Source organism: Epinephelus fuscoguttatus, linkage group LG15 (assembly GCF_011397635.1).
Source record: "Epinephelus fuscoguttatus linkage group LG15, E.fuscoguttatus.final_Chr_v1".
In the NCBI taxonomy this organism is placed as follows: Eukaryota; Metazoa; Chordata; class Actinopteri; order Perciformes; family Serranidae; genus Epinephelus; species Epinephelus fuscoguttatus.
This window is the reverse complement of record NC_064766.1, coordinates 40,608,849-40,629,575: the sequence shown is the minus strand read 5'-3', so window position 1 is coordinate 40,629,575 and position 20,727 is coordinate 40,608,849. Positions and strand designations below refer to the sequence as shown.

At 39.1% G+C, this 20,727-nt stretch overlaps 1 protein-coding gene across 14 annotated transcripts in view; it reads right to left on the bottom strand.

The window, feature by feature from the left end:
* Window positions 1–20,727, bottom strand: part of LOC125902267 (cytolytic toxin-alpha-like) — a 102,555-nt gene that overhangs the window by 64,816 nt on the left and 17,012 nt on the right. For 2 of the 14 annotated variants that reach the window (XR_007451068.1, XR_007451070.1), the window contains exons 1-5: window positions 13,852–13,974; window positions 10,136–10,227; window positions 9,531–9,589; window positions 9,343–9,422; window positions 5,637–5,728 (exon numbers count right to left, since the gene is read on the bottom strand). The exons of 1 other annotated variant lie outside the window; for it this stretch is intronic. Coding sequence is in view for 8 of the 13 variants with exons in the window: in XM_049598486.1 (XP_049454443.1) it covers window positions 2,742–5,117 (2,376 nt within the window). In the remaining 5 variants the exon portion in view is untranslated. Of the gene's footprint in view, window positions 1–1,390; window positions 5,300–5,636; window positions 5,729–9,342; window positions 9,423–9,530; window positions 9,590–10,135; window positions 10,228–13,851; window positions 13,975–20,727 lie in introns of those variants that run through there. 11 more of the 14 variants (XM_049598486.1, XM_049598487.1, XR_007451069.1 and 8 more) reach the window with 11 other exon arrangements.

Below are 20,727 nucleotides of genomic sequence, written 5' to 3'. Positions count from 1 at the left end.
GTAATAACTTTGCTGATCCTCTGACTTTTCATCTAGCGCCATTATCAGGTCAACACTGGTCCAGAAGCCACAAGGTTAATGATCAAATGCCTGAATGATATTCAGGGATGTCCTCATCTGATCTTAAAGATCTGTATCCAGCCAATCAAGGCACCTTTTCACTGATTGGGACAGACTATTTTGAGCTTCATAGAGCCTGATCTGATCCTGTGTTTTACATCAGCGGTCACACGGGTGCCTTTACTTGGGAAGCTTTTATGCACAGCGACACAAAATGTGCCGCCATCATCGTCTGAGCCCCTCCCATGGCGAAACAATAAATAAATAAATATTTATTTATTTTATTTTTTTTTTATTTATATATAAATCTCCCTCTGATTTTTAAAATCAGGATTTTTAAAATCTTAAAAGATTTTAAAAGTCCTGTTGTTTTACATTTTATCAATGCAGATGAAGCACTGGTGCCACTAGTTGTTGTCACACCGATGTTCTTTCCTCTTATTTTTGTTAATAAAACTATTAAGTACTTCAAATATATATTTATTATTTTGAATCACTCAATAATCTGCTAAAGGGTTATACTTAAAAACTATTGTAATTTTTACTTCTCCACGTCAGTCGGAGGTTTTATATTTTCATGTCGTCTGTATGTCCACACATGAAAGCGGTAGCCTATCTGAAGAAAGCCTCAAGGGAATGTCTCCAAATTTTGCACAAACTTCCACCTGGCCTAAACAATGAACTGATTCGAATTTGGCGGTCAAAGGTCACGGTGACCTTGCGGCGATCTCATTCTCGTGAATGCAATATCTCAAAAACAACTTCAAATTTGGCACAAACATCCACCTGGACTTAATGTGATAACTTGCTGATTTCCAATCAGCTTTGTATCACAACAGTGTGGGTAGTGTGTGTGTAAATGAACTGTGGCTAATCAATAAAGAGATAGTTGAACTTCTTGGCACTAAATAACTGATTTCATGTCCTCCACTCAGGTTTTCGACCGCACCACAGCACTGAGACTGTTCTTATTGATGACTTCAGTGACTTCCACTTAAACACAGATGGTGGCAGAATCTCAGTCATAGTTTTACTGTATCTCAGTGTTCTGCTTTGTGACCCCAGAGTCAAGACTAAACATTAAATCAAATATTTATTCATTTCTTAGTTGTTGTTGTTTTTTTTAAAGATAAATAACATACACAACATATAGCAATACACCACATAACCCTAACCCTGCCCTTAAGGTTTAATTTAAAATTTAAATTTAAGGTTTGTAGTTTTCATTTAGATATTAATCTTTCTATCATCCAGTATGTTTTAATTTTAAAATTCTGAAATATTAAGCTGGGTGTTTATTTGCCTCTGCTTAACCTTCAAAATACAGAAGACAACTTTTTACTACAGAACAATAAAATGCAGTTCTATACACATCAATGGTGTTACTGGTGTTACTGGTGTTACTGGTGTCAGGCAGTTAATGGTTTCAGCACAAAACATGGTCATGCTTAAACATTCATCACCACACATGATAAATCTTTATTCATTTATTTTTTGCAAACAGCACATGTAAATAAGTCCTGCAGGAATACAGTTGTACAAAAGAAAACGGTGAGCAGTTTCATTCTTTGTCTCAGACACATTCATGTTTAAGCTTTTCTTGGTCAAAGTATTTTAAGTCAGAGTCTCTCACTATGGAGATACACTGTGTTTCTCTCATGACTCTCAGGGACTGAACTCGTTGCTTCCAGCTTGGCATTGCCTTACATTTTTCATTCAGTAACCAAGTCATTGTACTCTGGAGTGCAGGGAGCATTTCCCTTGATTTCTGTAAGTCTGTTTAAACACTTGACTTCAGTTTCACCAATTTGGCCAGCACAAGATCATATTTAGCCTTCAGTTTTGCAATCGATGCCTTGACAGCATCTTAAGAGGTGGGAGTGATCTCTCATTCAGGATGTATTGATTGTTTTATCCTTGCGTACACACCTGAATGGCAAAACGGCACAAGCAGAGAAGGATCTTGGCTGCAGTGAGCACAAGGACAGTGATAGTGGATTACAAGTATTTAACAGAATAATTTATTGTTAGCTCAAGGGGATTTAATCACTTCTTATTAAATCATGTGGAGAAACTGTGAGAAGTGTGTTGAGTTCATTTAATGCCTGCATCGTTTCTTGTTTCTGGCAACTGAATACATTGTGTTAATATTGTGGCCTGTTAGTAGCTGCGACAGCTGGATGGCTTGTTCGTAATTAAATTCCCCAGGTAAAAAAACAAATACAGCAAGAACTACCAGTGAAGTGACAATATGTTTCTAACTTCTGCTTATTCATTCATTTAGCATTAAAAACAACCACAACAACAAAACAGAAACACAAAGAAATCACACACGCCTTTCCTCCAGTAGCTGTCTGAGCTGAATAGAGAGCCATATTCCTGACTTCACTCCCTGTCTAGTTTCTGTTCCACTGCTTTCTGTAACTCAGTACATGCTCAGCATTTCTGTTAAGCTTTACTTTTATATTCTAAAACAAATCAGCTCCAATGCAGCAGTTGCTAAAACAAATTGAAACCTTTGTGATTTAAACAACAATTACTCTGTGAGCACAAAAAACTACAGGTCCCATGAGCACAGGCACTCATCGTAACTTGGTTGTCTCAGCTATGCGTCTTGATTCCCCCCTGGGCCTTGATCAGCGTCACTCACAATCCTGTCTTGTTCTTTATTTCTTCATATATTAATGGTCTGATGGTCTGAGGAGTTTCTCTCCTCTTCCTACTTTAGCCATGAGCTGTGCTTTTTCTCTCATGGCCATCAGGGACTGAACTCGTTGCTTCCAGCCTGGCTTGGCCTCAGATTTCTCTCCCTCAATAAGCATGTCAATGTACTCTGAAGTGGAGAGAGGGTTTGGCTTCAGTGCTATCTCTTTAAGTCTGTTTAGACACCGAGCAGACATCTCCATAAATTTCACCACCTGTTTGTGCACATTATCATATGCAGCCCTCAGTTTTCCAAACAGTGCCTCAACAGGTGCCTTTGCCTCGTTGGCCTGTAGGTACTTTTCTTTCAGCTCTGTCACTGTTCGTTTTTCTGTAACCTCCTTATACTCCCATTTGTACTTCTGATTAAAATGTACATTCCAGTTACATTTGCCTGGACACTGTCTACATTTTCCATCTGGTCCCATTGCACCACAGCGAGCCTTATCTGCATCATTGGAATATGCACAGGGATAGTGACAGGTGAAATGACACTGCTGACAGTTGGTGATGTAATTTCCAGAACCAGAAATGTCTTTTTGAACAGGCATCATGACAGTGACTTCAAACTCAAAGTTCTCATTTCTGCTGATCTCTGCCTCGTGCTCTTTCAGTTTGTCAGTTGTCTCTTTTAACTCTTCGAGCTTAGCTAACCCAACTCTAACATGTGTCTGCAAATTTTCAACTGAATTCTCGAGCTGCTGTCTCTCTCTGAGGACCTCTTTTGTCATGGTCAAGCTTTTGGTGTCCATGACATTTAAAGCAGCAAAGAACCTCTTCATGCTTTTTGTCCCCATGTCCCAAAACATCTTATCGAAGCTTCCATCTTCGTCATCCTCACTCATGCTGTCTGCTGCAGATGATTTGTTGTCTGCAAACAACGCTGAATTATTGAATTTGAAGTGAAGTGGCTGTCCCTCTGTTGTTTGAGGACACGGGACACCTGAGGCTTTGATTGCCTCAAGAACTGGTGGTTTCTGGCCGTCTGCAAACGTCACCAGAACTCTGATGTTTTCTGCAATATCTTTGCCAAAGATTGAGAGCACAGAATCAAACACATATTTCTGTGTTGGTGTGAGTCGGGCCAAAGCAGCCTGAGCTACAAAACACACAGCATCAATGTCACTGACACCAAGCTTAGCAGAGAAGAGATTACGGAGCTGTTCTGTGATCTCTCTGTCTCTTTCTATGCCTCTTGTATCTCCAAACCCTGGAGTGTCAACAATGGTCAGTGAGTGCTCTATTTTAAACCCCTCCTGGTGGTTGATATTGTACACAGTGACGTCAGAGGTCTGGCTGTGAGCTTGTGATGTTGACTGATCCTCATCAACTAACTTAAACCGATATGAATCCTCCCATTTAACACCCAGAATGTAATTGATCATCCCATTGATGAGAGTTGACTTTCCAGCACCAGTGGCTCCCAGAACCATAATGGTGCGATTAGGTTTAGTTATTTCTTTCCCCAAACTGAAACGCTTGCACCCAGCGACTTTGATTTGTTCTTTTTTTAGGGTAATTTTATAAACAGGCAGAGACCCTGTCTGGAGTTTTAGCAGTTTGCTTTTTTCTTTAACAGCATCAGCAAGATGTTGAATTGGCTTTTGCTTCTTAGTTACACTGGTTGACTGTGTTTTTGTCTGGGGTTTAAGCGGTGTGCTTTTTTCTTTAACAGCATCAGCAAGATGTTGAATTGGCTTTTGCTTCTTAGTTACACTGGTTGACTGTGTTTTTGTCTGGGGTTTAAGCGGTGTGCTTTTTTCTTTAACAGCATCATTAAGCTGTTCAGTATTCTCTGGATTCTCTGTTACACTGGTTGACTCTGTTTCTGTCTGGGGTTGAAGCGGTGTGCTTTTTTCTTTAACAGCATCATTAAGCTGTTCAGTATTCTCTAGATTCTCTGTTACACTGGTTGACTGTGTTTTTGTCTGGGGTTTAAGCGGTGTGCTTTTTTCTTTAACAGCATCAGCAAGATGTTGAATTGGCTTTTGCTTCTTAGTTACACTGGTTGACTCTGTTTTTGTCTGGGGTTTAAGCGGTGTGCTTTTTTCTTTAACAGCATCATTAAGCTGTTCAGTATTCTCTAGATTCTCTGTTACACTGGTTGACTCTGTTTCTGTCTGGGGTTGAAGCGGTGTGCTTTTTTCTTTAACAGCATCATTAAGCTGTTCAGTATTCTCTGGATTCTCTGTTACACTGGTTGACTCTGTTTCTGTCTGGGGTTGAAGCGGTGTGCTTTTTTCTTCAACAACATCATTAAGCTGTTCAGTATTCTCTGGATTCTCTGTTATACTAGTTGACTCTCCTTCTGTCTGGGGTTCACCAGCAAGAATTTTGCTAATAATGAGACCCATAACAGCCTGCACCTCTGCACACAGTTTTGAAATACTGAATTTACAATCAGATGATACCAGGACCAACCCTCTGGGAGGTAGGAGCTAGTTCTAATCAGAAAACAACAGTTGAGACTTAACGTCTGCAGTAAAAGTGTACGTTTTCTGCTCTTCCTTAAAATGAAGTATTCTCAGGTCAACATCTGCAAAAGATAAAATATATAGAAATTAAAGTTCAAGCTTCATTTCCTTCATTGTGTATTTCCTATCGCTTGTGCATGATTAAAACTGATACAGGCTCAGATCACCATAACTAATGTTAAAATTAAGTCAGGGAAAAATACAGTGTACGTCAAGAAGCAATATTAATTAATGTGGGAAAAATTATTTTCCCTTATAGCACATTATGGGACAGTGGGCCTCTTGCAGCAACATCTTCTGAAATTTCTCTTATGTTTTCTAATTTTTTGGTAAAGAAAATATAAGAGAAGTCACCTCCAAATGCACCAAAAGTTCTTTCCCATCAAAATCTGCTCTTACCCAGGTGTGTTCAATGATGAGTCCCACTTGATCATCAGTCACCCAAAGACTCTGGCATAAGCTCAAGATTGGAGAGGTGCCACCAAAACAGGCTGTAAGAAAGAAGAAATTCAGCAGTGGTGAAACTGACATACTGTTATATAAACTTCAAGTAAATGTGATTTTTACTGTCAGTAGTGGTGTTACAGGAAAATCAGAAACTGAGCAATTACAAAACATTTGCCACGTCCGCAGGAGTGAACTAAGTATTTAGATCCTTTACTTGAGTAGAAGCACTGATAACACACTGTAAAAAATACTCTGTTACTCGTAAAAACTCTGCATTAAAAAGTTTACTTAAGTATGTAAGTACAATCAGGGAAATGCATTGAAGTGTTGAAGTAAGTAAAAGTACTCATGCAGCATTTTAAATAAGTTTAATAGATTAAACTAATTAAAATGGAAAACAACAAGTCCTTACATAATTTATATACAGCAAGCTGGAACATAACGTTACATTGCAACACTGGTCATCAGAGGGATGCACACCCATATGGAAAAGATATAGATAAATCTTATAAAGTTTGTATATCTTTTGTCTGAAACTTGTATGTAATGTATACGACAGTGAAACCAGATATAAGATCCTTATTAAATTTGTACAAAATGAAACTTGTATGATTTGGGTACTTATAAGAACATTATATGACAGTAATTCCACATACAATATCCTTAGTAGAAAAATGTAATATCAAACTTATGAGTTGGACAATAATCAGTGAAACTAAACTCTTGTAAGTATTATAAAAAACACTTACAAGATTTACTTGCGATGCCACAAACAATATAATCTGATAATAAAATTGAAGGGAAAAGCATATGAGTTGACTGAAAGCAGGTTTTCAACATGTAATGACAAAGGACTGTTAAAATGTTGCGTTCAAATGTTAAGTTTAGCATTTTTGCAAAACCAGGCATCTTCTCTCTAAACTAATTAATTTTCCTAAAATTATTACATGGGTAATATTGTTTAACATTTTAGGAGCATTTATATCCAATAAGTTAGGAAAAATGATTAAATCAACACAGCAAATATTCAAAATCCCTGTCGAATGTATTCAATGTAACGCAGAGATTGAAAAAGACTATTCATCCCATTCTTGTAGAAATAGTTTTACTTTTGCACGAGATCAGCAGATTACATAAGTTGCACATTTACTTAGGAAAGAAAAAATGGCAATACTTGTCCCCTTTTTACATGACCCAAGTTCATTATGACGGTGCTTTAATAATTGTTGTACCACTTTACCACTATTCTTTTGGATTGTACATCAAAATACATAAATATTGATAACACTGCAATAGAGCTGGCACCATTAGACATTAATATAATGTAATGATCCTTCTTTTATTGGTTTTTATTGGTTTCGTTCAGACTACTAACTGTTAACCCTCTATGGTACAATGTTGCCATTTGGTAACAAACCCACTGAATTCCTTCTACACACACACACACAGTACCTCCCCTTTTATGATGTAGTGCATTGAAAGAGAGGTGGGGTCCTAAGAGAACCAAAAGCAGTGTTTAAATTTGTCACATGACTTTCTGGAGGGAATTTTGAAGCCCTTTTCTGCAGACCTCTTCACAGGGAGGAGCCTCGCCATTTGACTCCTCAAAAATCATCTAAAAAAGTATTTTTATGACATTTTTCGACGGGGAAAAAAAATACATACTCAACAGTGAGTGAGGTAAGTTCACTATTCTGTAGTTTATTACACTGAACTTGATCATTTAATAATGTTAAGCTGTTAAAATGTGGAAGTTGCCATATGGCAACACCGTACCATTATTATTACCATTGAATTGCTAGCCTGGCATGTTGATAGCATTTTGGATTAGGTTATAGGCCTACATTGTTCAAAAGCATATTGTACCATGTGGACTCATTTAGTTATTTTTTCAGGTCCATCAGTTTGACAGACACACATTTGAATGTTGGGTGTAGTAAAGTTAAAGTTATTAGCAACATTGGTATACACTGATCTCCTAGAGTCTACTATAATAATGCACTTTGTGAGTCCTTTCCGCATTGCATATGATTATATTTGACACTTTATTCTTCCATTTACAGAATGAATGCAACAGTGTTTTATGGTTCCTCACGGAAGAAAGCCAAACTAGCCCTCCCTGTAGATGGTAGTGAGGGTGAATTAGGATTTAGTGATGAAGAAAACGAGCAGCTTGCAACCAAGCAAGGAGAGAGTGAGGATGATGGAGACAGAGAGAATGATGAAGACTATGAGCCAGAGAATGAGGACAGTGGAGACAGCATGGACAGTGGAGACAGCATGGACAGTGGAGATAGCGAGGACAGGGAGGACAGTTAGGGTGAAAGTGCAGTGACAGTGCAGTGTGGGTGAAGGGCCCACACAAATACCCCGGTGCAAATACCCAGGCTGTACGGGTATTGTCAAAGTGTGAGACCTACCTGTGCCTCACAGCTGAGAAGAACTGCTTCAACAATTTCCACAAGCAGTAAGGCAAAGATGACAGCATCAAGACACTCAGATCAAATCAAAACAATTATTCAAATGATATAGCACAAAAATTTGAATGAAATTATGAAAAATATCTTTAAATGGTTTTAACTTTCAAATGAGATGCATTTTTAACTGTTGATGCTACTGGGGACTGTTGAGACTATAACCTGAGTTTTTAAATAAAGGTTTTTACAACTATAAACAAAACTGTCGTTTTCATTAATTTCCACTATCGTACGGTGTTGCTGCATGGCAACATCAACAAAAAATTACTAAAAAAATAATATTTTTTGAAAATATCTCTTGATTATGTTTACTTGGTCTATTTTATGACAAAAAAACATCCCAAACATTTTTTTTTACCAACTGGCATCATGATGCGTACCATAGAGGGTTAAGTTCTACTAAGTTCTTTTATTTTTTCCCCTATTTTTTGTTTATATATACTGTAGATGCGACTCTTGAGAGGTGGCAGGGACCCAACCCTCCAGCACTGGCATCACAATCAATGCCAAGATCACAGAGCTCCGTGCCAAAAGTAAAGCATCCCCTTAAATTGAGCTTTGTTGCTGTTTGTTGTTTGTTGTGTAATTTCAGTACTCAGATTGTTGAAAACAAGCACATTGTTCCATGTGAAATGATTATTGTTCAGCAGTGGTAAATATTAGTCAATATAAGCGACTATGCAAAATAAAGCATAATTCCCCTGCAAAATATATTGACTTTACATACAGAAAACATATATATAATGGTATTTGTTCATATATGTAAAGCATACGTCTTTAAAACAGACATATAGGAAAAACTGCAAAAAATTATATGTAACACGTATGGAAAACATACTTTGACATGTACTTTCCTTATATACCGCATACATAGATTTCACATGATTCTTATGTAATTCTTTTTATTTTCTTGTATGAAAAAAATGCAAAAGTGGCCACTGTCAACAGTAAATTATATAAGCCTTATATGATGCACAATACATAAAACATACACTGAAGGTGATGGAACTTCTTATAAGTTTTTTCTATTTCTTTTCCATATGGGCAGTTACTGAAATAACAGTAATTGGGATCATTGGACCAAGTATAGTAGTATTTCTCTGGCCCTGAATTACTTTAAACCAGTATCTAAAAGTATATAGTATTTATGTATTTTTTTAAAACATAAAATGTATTTTTACCTTGTGTTGGACCACAATCACAATGTTTTCCTCTTATCTTAGTCAGAGCGCTCTCAACCACTTGTAAAATTTTCACTCACCTAAGAGAAAAGGGAAAATAAGGAAATATTGGTGAATCCCATAATTAAATAATAATAAAATAACAATTTGTGGAAAATTCGTGAAAACAAGAGAAAATCTGTTCGTACATCGTTTCTTGTATGAGACCTAATGTTTCTTGGTCCAACTGAGAGATTCCAATCAGCAGCTGGCAACAGAGCAACAAACAGCAGTAAAAGACCAAAGTTGGAATACACTTAAGTGGTGCCCAGAAACATCATAGAATAGCAGAATGTATTGCCAGGCTTCCTGAAATAATACTGATATTTTAACTGGCAAGTCCTGTAAACTTCAAAGATTACACCCCCCTTAGAAATGGGGTCCTGACTGTCAGCGTGAAAGACGATTGCACCTACACTGGATCAGGATTAGTGTTACAAAGTAGTTCCAATAAATACTGCTCACAATATTTTCTGTAGCTTTTATAAACATGAGTGTGTAAAATGCAGGAAGCAACACCACATTGCACACTGTGTGTGTGTGTGTGTGTGTGTGTGTGTGTGTGTGTGCAGTGCATATAAAAGGAGCTACAGAGTCAGCTGAAGCAGCACTCGTCCTCCCCTCCTGATCCCTCTTGCAGCAACATCTTCTTAAATTTCTCTTATGTTTTCTCTTAATTTTTTGTGAAAGGAAATATAAGAGAAGTCACCTCCAAATGCACCAAAAGTTCTTTACCATCAAAATCTGCTCTTACCCAGGTGTGTTCAATGATGAGTCCCACTTGATCATCAGTCACCCAAAGACTCTGGCATAAGCTCAAGATTGGAGAGGTGCCACCAAAACAGGCTGTAAGAAAGAAGAAATTCAGCAGTGGTGAAACTATGGGGTCAGATCAGTCTCATAATGAATGAACTCACGCAGGGTTTTTCACGAATGCACATGCTCTGGTTCACAAATCTAATTTTTATGCAAACTTGTAACATAAATTCGGAAATGCACACACTCTGCTTCACAAATATTATTTTGAGGCACACTTGTAATATCAATTCACAGATCATGCGAATCGCTGAATGTGCATTTACAAACTGCTTCTCATTTGTGAACCTCTCTACATTTGTGAGAGAAATCTGTGTGGTGAATTTTGAGACTCCCCTGACGTCGCAAGTCAACGAACATCATTGGCTGATAAATCTGTCAATCAAATTTATGATTCTGATTGACAGATTCATCAGTTAATCAGGTGTGTTCACTTTCAGCCAATCGTATGGCTCCTTACATTTTCTCCACACTTTTAAACCAATCGCAGAGCTACTGAGCTACTGTTTGCAGTGTTCAAACGGTGGAAGAGACATGGATCAATCTCAACCTGTAAGTAACACATTTATCTTATTATGCCCTCGTTGTAAATCATGCAATGTTATTGAATTATAATAAGTTGAAGCGTTCTGTTTAGCCAAGTAACATGTCTGAATGAACATAAACTATGAATACAGCCATACGATTGGCTGAAAGCGAACACACCTGATTAACTGATGAATCTGTCAATCAGAATCATAAATTTGATTGACAGATGTATCAGCCAATGGTGACGTTCGTTGACCTGCGACGTCAGGGGAGTCTCAGAATTCACCACACAGATTTCTCTCACAAATGTAGAGAGGTTCACAAATGAGAAGCAGTTTGTAAATGCACATTCAGCGATTCGCATGATCTGTGAATTGATATTACAAGTGCGCCTCAAAATAATATTTGTGAAGCAGAGTGTGTGCATTCATTATGAGACCTGGGGATACAAGGAACAGTGAAACACTTTTGGTCTCACAGAATTTCTTTTGTATTTTTTTACAGAGTGAATTAATGTTCAAAAAAGGTTTTAAATTACTGCTTACCAGCGTACTGTATATAATAAATTGTGAGTAATTTTCTAGACTATAACGCATTCCAAAATGATGTGATGTGTAAAACATGGGCAGCTATTATTCAAGCTAAGTGTCATGACTTAAAGATCCCAGCCACCTGGATAACTGCCTTTTCTCTCTGTTGAGGTCAGGAAGAAGGTAAATGTTACACCAGGCCGGCACTGACAGGCTCAGGAGCAGCTTCTACTCTCAGGACACAAGGATACTGAATGATGACCCTGCCTTCTCTTACACATGAAGCTCAGCGTAAGTTCAATCAGGAAGACCTTCCTGTGCTCATTCACTCACAATTCTCCCTCTCCCACTGCTTCCTCCAATCAGCTGCCTCTGGGCGTTCACTCTTCTAGCTGTCCTATCGTAATTAGCCACGACCTCCATCAGCCAATCAGGTTGTCACTACTAGATTTTAAACCTGTTCTCTCCTCTGCCGCTTTCAGCTGTCATTCTAGGCAGATTCGCCGCCCCTCCTCCACCCCGTTCACCTCCAGCTGTCGTATCCAAGGTCAAAGAGTGCCTGAACAGGTGCCTCAGCCTTTGTGACTTTCAGGTACTTATCTTTCAGCTCTTGCACTGATCTTTTTTCTTTTGTTTTGCCTCTACAGCTGGTGGTTGCTGGTTGTCTGCAAATGTCACCAGAGCCTGATGATGTTTTCAGCTACATCTTTGGCAAAGATTGAGAGCACAGAATCAAACACATCTGGTAAGATGGGGGGAGATACCCCCGTTAAGAGTGAAGTCAGTTAACTGTAAAATTAAATAAAATGTATGGATATGATTTTAGCATGTGCAGGAATGATGATGCATAAACCAACACACTGTTGGAATGAACTGGTAGAGTAGTCAATTTTGTTGTCATGGCACAAAAATTGAATCTTCTAAAGGTGCGTCTTGTCCCACTATTGGGGCAAGTATGGAGATATATTTGTGTCTTTATTACATGCGAGAAAATAAATGATATGAGAGGGGAAAAAATGTTTGAGAGAAAAAAAAATATTTGAGAGAAAAAGTTTTCACACTGATAGCAAAAAATAATAATATTTGAGACTAAAAAAAGTTTTGAGAGAAAGTATTTTGTCATAGAATATAAAAAATAATAATTTGAGATTTAAAAAATGATTTCCAAGAAAAAAACTCTCTCAAAACCTTTTTTTTTTTACTCTCATATATTATTTTTTTCTATCAGTGTGAAAACATTTTCTCTCAAAAAAAAATTTGTTTCTCTCAAAACATTTTCCTTCTCTCTCTCAAAACCGAAGTCTTTGCTCTCGTGTCAGGATTTTGCTCTCACTGTGAAAATAATGTCATGGGCGGGGCCACGTTCCTATTGGCCAGTCTCAATCGAATTGACAGCCGGGTGAGGATCGTCTTGGGAGTCGAATTCAGCTGAATCATTCATCCACCATGGTGGATTCACCGGCATAGATGCGCTGCGTTATTTGGGAGCGGAGACTCCAATGTTTGGGTAAGATGGTGACACACACAATTGATGTGTAGCTAGCTGAGCAAGTTGGTTATCAAAATCATTCCTATAATGAATCCCTTTTCTCACCTAACGTTATTTTACAGAGGTTGTGTTATTAATTGCACTAGCCAGCTAGTGTTAACTTTACATCTAGCTAGGTTATCCCGTTAACGTTACTTTACTACGGTGCTTTTCTCTTCCAACATTCCATGTGTGGCAGGGTGAGCGCTGCTACACCTCCGCCCTTAATTGGCATCAGCTGGGTCTAATTTCCAGTTGTCGGAACCTAATTGCACAGTGGGGGAAGACCAAATAACGCAGGTGCCACCACTGCACAATTAGGCTCCGACAACTGGAAATTAGACCAGTTGTCGGACACACAATTAGACAATTGTGTGTGTCACCATCTTACCCAAACATTGGAGTCTCCGCTCCCAAATAACGCAGCGCATCTATGCCGGTGAATCCACCATGGTGGATGAATGATTCAGCTGAAATCGACTCCCAAGACGATCCTCACCCGGCTGTCAATTCGATTGAGACTGGCCAATAGGAACGTGGCCCCGCCCATGACATTATTTTCACAGTGAGAGCAAAATCCTGACACGAGAGCAAAGACTTCGGTTTTGAGAGAGAGAAGGAAAATGTTTTGAGAGAAACAATTTTTTTTTGAGAGAAAATGTTTTCACACTGATAGAAAAAAATAATATATGAGAGTAAAAAAAAGGTTTTGAGAGAGTTTTTTTCTTGGAAATCATTTTTTAAATCTCAAATTATTATTTTTTATATCTATGACAAAATACTTTCTCTCAAAACTTTTTTTAGTCTCAAATATTATTATTTTTTGCTATCAGTGTGAAAACTTTTTCTCTCAAATATTTTTTTTTCTCTCAAACATTTTTTTCCCTCTCATATCATTTATTTTCTCGCATGTAATAAAGACACAAATATATCTCCATAGGCAAGATGCCAAAAACATGTTTGTGAGGTCACTGTGACCTAAAATAAAATCATGCAGTCATGTTCAGGCACCGATGACCTTCAGCATCACATAAACAGAGCAACAGCTCAGTGTGTTCAGCAACTTACCGTTCAGTTTGTCTCTGATCAGGAGGAGAGGAGGAGTGCTGCCTCAGCTGACTCTGTAGCTCCTTTTATATGCACTGTGCATGCACACACACACACACACACACACACACACACACACACACACACACACACACAGTGTGCAATATGGTGTTGCTTCCTTTCACACGAGTCAGCCCATTTCCCCGAAATACCAACCTGCAAAATTGAAAGTGAGAGCAAATTGCTGCATTTTACACACTCATGTTTATAAAAGCTACAGAAAATATTGTGAGCAGTATTTATTGGAACGACTTTGTAAAGCGTCCTGTATTATTGTCTGTTTTAAATGTATGCCCTGACATCACAGAGGCACACAGACATTGGTGGAGGTGTACCACTGAGTGTACTGAGTGTAATCAGAGTCCTGTAGATTCTGATGGTTTAACCAGAGACTTTAGGTATGATTCACTTGATGTAAACAATGCAATAATGAATGCAGGGTGTAACTGAACATCATAAATCATCCTTTGGGCAGCTGTACCAAAAGGTACAGAAAATAAAAGTAGTTAAAGAAGTTCAGAAGTCCACATTTTACCTTTGAATGGATTTTTATAAAGCACTCGACTTTACTGAGAGAAGTTTGCAGAAGGTATGGGAGTAACATTTACACATTTTTGCTACATTAACAGCATTGTGAAGAAAAAAGCTTTTGTTTCTTTTGACCAGACAAATATCTATCAGGGATCTAACTGTCAGTGTTAAATCAGTGATAAATTTGGGCTTTGAAGTCGATGTGCATCATCGATGCTGATTCTACATCAGCCTTGCACCTAAATGTGATGAGCATATAACCATTCTCCCACTGATTCACACACTCATTGTCTCCTCAGGAGGGAGGGTAATAACTTTGCTGATCCTCTGACTTTTCATCTAGCACCATTATCAGGTCAACACTGGTCCACAAGTCACAAGGTTAATGATCAAATGCCTGCAAGAGTAATGATATTCAGGGATGTCCTCATCTGATCTTAAAGATCTGTATCCAGCCAATCAAGGCACCTTTTTCACTGATTGGGACAGACTATTTTGAGCTTCATAGAGCCTGATCTGATCCTGTGTTTTACATCAGCGGTCACACGGGTGCCTTTACTTGGGAAGCTTTTATGCACAGCGACACAAAATGTGCCGCCATCATCCTTTGAGCCCCTCCCATAGCAAAACAATATACATATATATGTATATATATATATATATATACATATATATGTATATTTATTTATTTATTCATATATAAATCTCCCTCTCACCCTCTCAGGGTGGTATCTGTATCATCCTCAAGGTCAGGGGCCTCATTTATAAAAGAGTGCTTAGGATTCATACTAAAAGTTGATGTGCGCCCAAAAGCTGAAAATGGCGTGTGCCAAAAAATAACCTGATTAATAAAACCGTGCGCACGCACACTTGCACGCAATGTTCTCTTTATAAATCACAGACCTCCTGGAGTTGTGCGCACCCAGATCCACCTCATATTCCGCCCTAGTTCAACCATAAATGGTCATGCAAATCACCTCATGAATGCGATCTGCATATAAATAAGCCGGCATGCGGAATTTCTCCGAGACTGAGCTAGAGACCCTTTAATGGGAGGTGGAGGACTAAAGAAAGATTTTATTTGGTGGCCACAGCAGCGGGATCACTAATAAAAGAAAGCAAAAAAAGTGGTCTGATCTAAAGGTAGACCAAATATTTCTACTCCTTTACCAACATGTAGTTAATGTGTTGCTTTTAAATTTGAGGAAGTTTGACATTGATGTGCGACATAAAGAATCACATTTATTAAAGGTGGAGGCAAAAAGGAGGATGTGCCAGTGCCATCTTGTGCAATTACGCACGAGGGTCACCGCAGTATTTATATGTTTATGGCAATTAGTCTGATCAGACACCCGGCCTGAATTACAGCATGAACCAGTGGTATCCCTGTCCCAAAATACAACGTGTAATTTGAAATAAAATTCAAAGATGAAAGTGTAATAGGCGAACACGTTTCTTCGTGCCGGTTTTGTCATGAACAGCACATGTCTAAGGAGGGCTGATGAAATGAGTGTAACGGTTGTGCTTAATGGCTGTATTTCCAGATATGAGAAATGCACTGGAAGTATTTAGCTAAATAAATAAATATATTCCATGCAGTCGCACCGTCCTCTCCCCCTCCTGCGCTCACAGAGTGGACAATGAGACGTTAGAGGCAGTGCAGATTAAATACATATTTAGAAAGAATTTCAATTCAGGATTTGAGTTTGTTTTACAACGTTTTAATGAAACAATTATCACTCACTCCAAGCGCAATAAGGCTGCTGCTTTCAATGATAACGTGGATCTAAGGTGGATATAGCGTGACATTAAATTTGTGTGAGACATCAATAAAAATCTGACGCCACTTCTCCACCTCGCCGTCTGCGTCACCAATTCCCAGTGCCTCCAAAATGTGCGCACGCATGACTCAGAGTTTGCTTACAGGTGCGCACATTCTCCCGCCAAGTTTATTTTTATAAATCACAACCTTTGCGTGGGAAGTGGCGTACGCCACTTTCAAGCCCCATTTTGTGCGTAAGCAAGCTTTATAAATGAGGCCCCTGGTCCTTAAGCAGTATCTAAAGAATGCCTCAATGGGATTTCTTCAAATTTGGCATAAACGTCCATTTGGCCTCAACAATGAACTGATTCGAATTTGGCGGTTAAAGGTCACTGTGACCTTGTGTCCATTTCATTCTTGTGAATGCAATATCTCAAAAACAACTTCTTTTCAAATTGTGTAATGGATATGTGTAAAGGAACTGTGGTAAACTTCCCTCCATCTAACCAGTGCCCAAATATCCCTCCTTGTCCCCTAATGAAACTCTGCCGTAGGGCTGGGCGGTATACTGGTTTGTACCGAAAACTGGTCTTTATTTTTGTTGTGATACTGCAATACTGGTGAATAGCCCAATCCAGGGTTCAAACTATGTAGGAGCCAGTGGGAGCTGAGTTCCCATGAAGAGGGCATTAGCTCCCATGAAAGCTGTAAAATCATACATCTGTGGGGGTCTCTAACAAAACATTAACACCCACTATTTTATCACAAATAATGTGTTTTTCAATGTAATGAGTATTATTTACGTTAGCGAGATAAATAACTAGTCCAAAATAATCTGTGTTGTTCTATGTGCTGTAGATGTGATGAAATAGAGCTCCAGTAGCTGACATCACGCAATCCTGGCATGCAACAGTCAAAATCAAAACAATGCCATATTGGCAGGAAAGTGCGCTGTTCAACTGACTGCCAATAGGACAGCTAACAGCTAACTCGTCTCTTCTTCGGGCTGTATTAATATAAAAGTGAACATGGTGGACAGCTGTTGTGCCCTTGGGTGTCAGAAAAGTCGATACGTGAAGGGGAGACTGTTTTATCGAATCCCGAAACATCCCGAAAGATGGCGGAGGTAGATTACTGCCATAAAACGTGCACGAAGCGAGCAGAAGAAAACGGAGCAGTGGGAGCCCACAGGCAATGGATTCCACTTGTGTAGTGATCACTTCGTATCAGGTACAGAATCCGACGCTCACTAACTTAAATGTTTATTTTACATGCTTTTATTGCGATTTCTAACCGTTTAATTTTTATAAAAGGCTAGTTTGACCTTTGAATTATGGTGTGGATTTTGCAGAGCTAGTAAAAGGATGTTGCTCACTCAATGAGCAGCGCAAAACAAACATGGGATAAGAAAATTACTTACATTATTGTATTACCGTTATATGTAAGGCTGCCAGATTGTATCCATTTGTACCCCTCCAGGCCCTTGTAGGCTTTCAGGGACTCTCCGGAGTAGGACGAAGGAGAGTTGATCAAGTAATTGTAGATGTCGGGATACTGCAATATTGGTAAATTGTCCGCTCTGGCTGTCTCAATACTCCTGAAAAGCACCCCGCGGTCATTCTAAGGGTCAGCTATGATTAATCAGTCAAGTTTTGCGATATATCGCTCAATTTCCGGGGCTTTAACGTGCAAAGTGAACTCTGACGACCTGAAATCAGCACTGGCGCCATTCATTTTCACTCAAGGACTGCCAACATGGTGGTGTAAACAAACCGAGTCACGTGACGTCCGGAGCTCTATACGGCTGATTAAAATTTGTAAGTCCCATAGCTGTGCAGGCATGGATTGAGTTAACAGTGTAAGCACTGTTATTTTGGAGACCCCCACGAAGCTCAGTTTATAGTTCGAACCCTGACCCAAACAACATCCGGAACGTGTGTGGCGGGAAAGTGGGGGAGCCATTTCAGCGCTGCACATCCCAGGCGTGCTAGAGCCGGCTAGAGTGAGAGTATAGAGAAAAGTTTAGAGGCGAGAATGGCTGCCAGAGAGAGTCCTGAAAGTGAAGCAACTGTACACGTTGCTGAAGAAGAACATGATGACCCAGAAGAACTCATACCAAAAAGAGCAGTGTTTCTCCTACATGCAACCACACACACACACACACACACACACACACACACACACACACACACACACACACACACACACACAGGTGAGCACACTAGAGCATGGCTCGGGCCGCATTTTCCTGACCGAAGCCGACCCGAGTCAGAGACATATAACCGAGCCCGGCCGCAGCACGCCACTAATGGAGCGGAGCTTGTGTTGCGTTAAGGTGTTGTCACCTAAATAACAAATTCCAGCACTTGAATAGGCTGTAGCACAGCACAGCAGCATGTCAAGCGAGCAGAACCCGAGCAAAATACTGTCAAATACTGTGAAACTGATATGATTTTTTTTAAAAACCTGTGATATGAACATTTTGTCATACCGTCCAGCCCTACTTTGCCGTCATCTGGCTAAGTTTGGCTGGCTCAAACTACAGGCTGTACTCCCACGTTTTTGTATTGCCTGCCACCTCTGCCCCCATTGCCGCCACAAAGTACAGAAGTGGATCAAGAGCGGACCCATCCCCCTCTCTCACTGTCAAACCGAAACACAGTGCTGACTGCATATCAAGATTATGTTACCGCACTGCCTGTTTCTTGCCCACACTGCTTGTAGAAACATATTTTAGTGCCGTTTTTAGTTGTAATAGAAACAGCAAGTGGGCGTCATCCTGTTTCCTGCACAGTGAAAACGGAGGCAAAAAAGACTGAGATCAGTCAGATTTCTCACCTCAAATGTTTTCAGAGACGTGTTTTAGCTTCCTGTTTAACTGTCATATGAGATTGTTTCTCGCTAGCTGGCTGCCATTGGTCTGGTGCGGCACACTGCATTGTGGTAGTTGTAGATTTTCTCCCTCTTGTGCAAAAGCCTTATCTCTGTTTTCTCTTTCCATTTTCAAGTATTTGCATCTTTTATAGACATCCTAGTTTTATTGAACGGCCATCTTTCCAGCAGTGAAGTATCTCTTTAAGAATTCACTTATCCACAATTTTACAGGATAAAATGATGAAGTGATGACATTTTATATCCAAAAGGTCAAAGGTCAACTTCACTGTGACATCATAATGTTCTGCATGAAACACCTTTGTGGCCATTATTCGACATTATGTTTTAGGAACAGAAGGGGAGACATTTGGTCAGAAGAAGAAGAAGAAGAAGAAGAAGAAGCTTTATTGTCATTGTACACACGATACAACGAAACTTTGTTTGGCAGCAATTCCTGTAGCAGCTACCGTATATCGAGTGTCTTAAATAAAATGAAAAAAAAAAAATTAAAATCAGAAGTGTGCAAAAGAGGCAGTTATAAATATATAATCAATAAATATTGATACTGAGGTGGTGACTCTAATCTTGTATAGATTGTATAGATCTTCTGTGTGTGAAGCATCCATGTTTTCACTGACATGAATGTGAACTTATGCAGAGGCATAAAACCACGAGGCAGTGGTTCTAGGTCTGTATTTCAAAAGATGTAGGAAAAACAGACAGTGACACAAATGCTGTTTATTTCACAGTGAAATTGTAGGTTTGATGTTTCGTTAGCAGATTAAAGCTGCAATCTGCGATGTTTGTCCTGTTCTAACTGCAGCGCAGATGACAGTGCTTCATATGTGCAGTTTGTGGAGATTTTACAGGGCATTGGTGATGTTAGCCAGGACAGGTGAGCTTCAGTATTTATGAACATAATGTAGAATAGAATAAAGAAAGCATCTGCAATTAAGGTTCAGTCAGAGACAGGAACTGACTATTTGTCTCCAGTGATGAATACAATTAGAGGGACGGAGCTCTAAAGAGACAGCGACAAGAATTCTGCTGAGACAACCACACACAACTAAACTCATTCAGTTGTGTGTTAACTGCACTTCACCATACAGGTGAATAATACAATAACACAAGTAAAAATATTACAGATTTCAGCTTTAACATTTGTCCTTCATTTTAACCCATGATGCATTTTGGGTGTTTGTCTTCTTTTATTGCTTTTTTTTCTCAACTGTACCTTAAAAACATGTTAATCTCTTTAAAATGTGGGTTTTAAGATGTCAGTAACACGTGTAGTGATGAATTTGCTTGATTTTACTGGAAAGTGCTTTTTCATTTAAATTTCATGTAGCCTAACTAAGGTGTAAAAATAAATAGATTTTATTGGATATGTTGTTGTCTTGTGTCAGTTTTGTTGTGTGATGACCCCTCAGATCTATCTGGCGACCCGTCAGAGGGGCCCGACCCTTAGGTTGGGAACCACTGGATTAAACTAACTGTTTATAAAGTAGTTCAACTGACTCCACCTGGAGCAGCTACAACAGCGACATGCTGCTCTGACACTGAAGATCCACACATCAGTCAACACATACTTTTACTGCATGAAGCTGAAACTACTGCTGTACTTCACTATGAATACTTCAACTACATAAAGCTGATAGTACTGTTATACT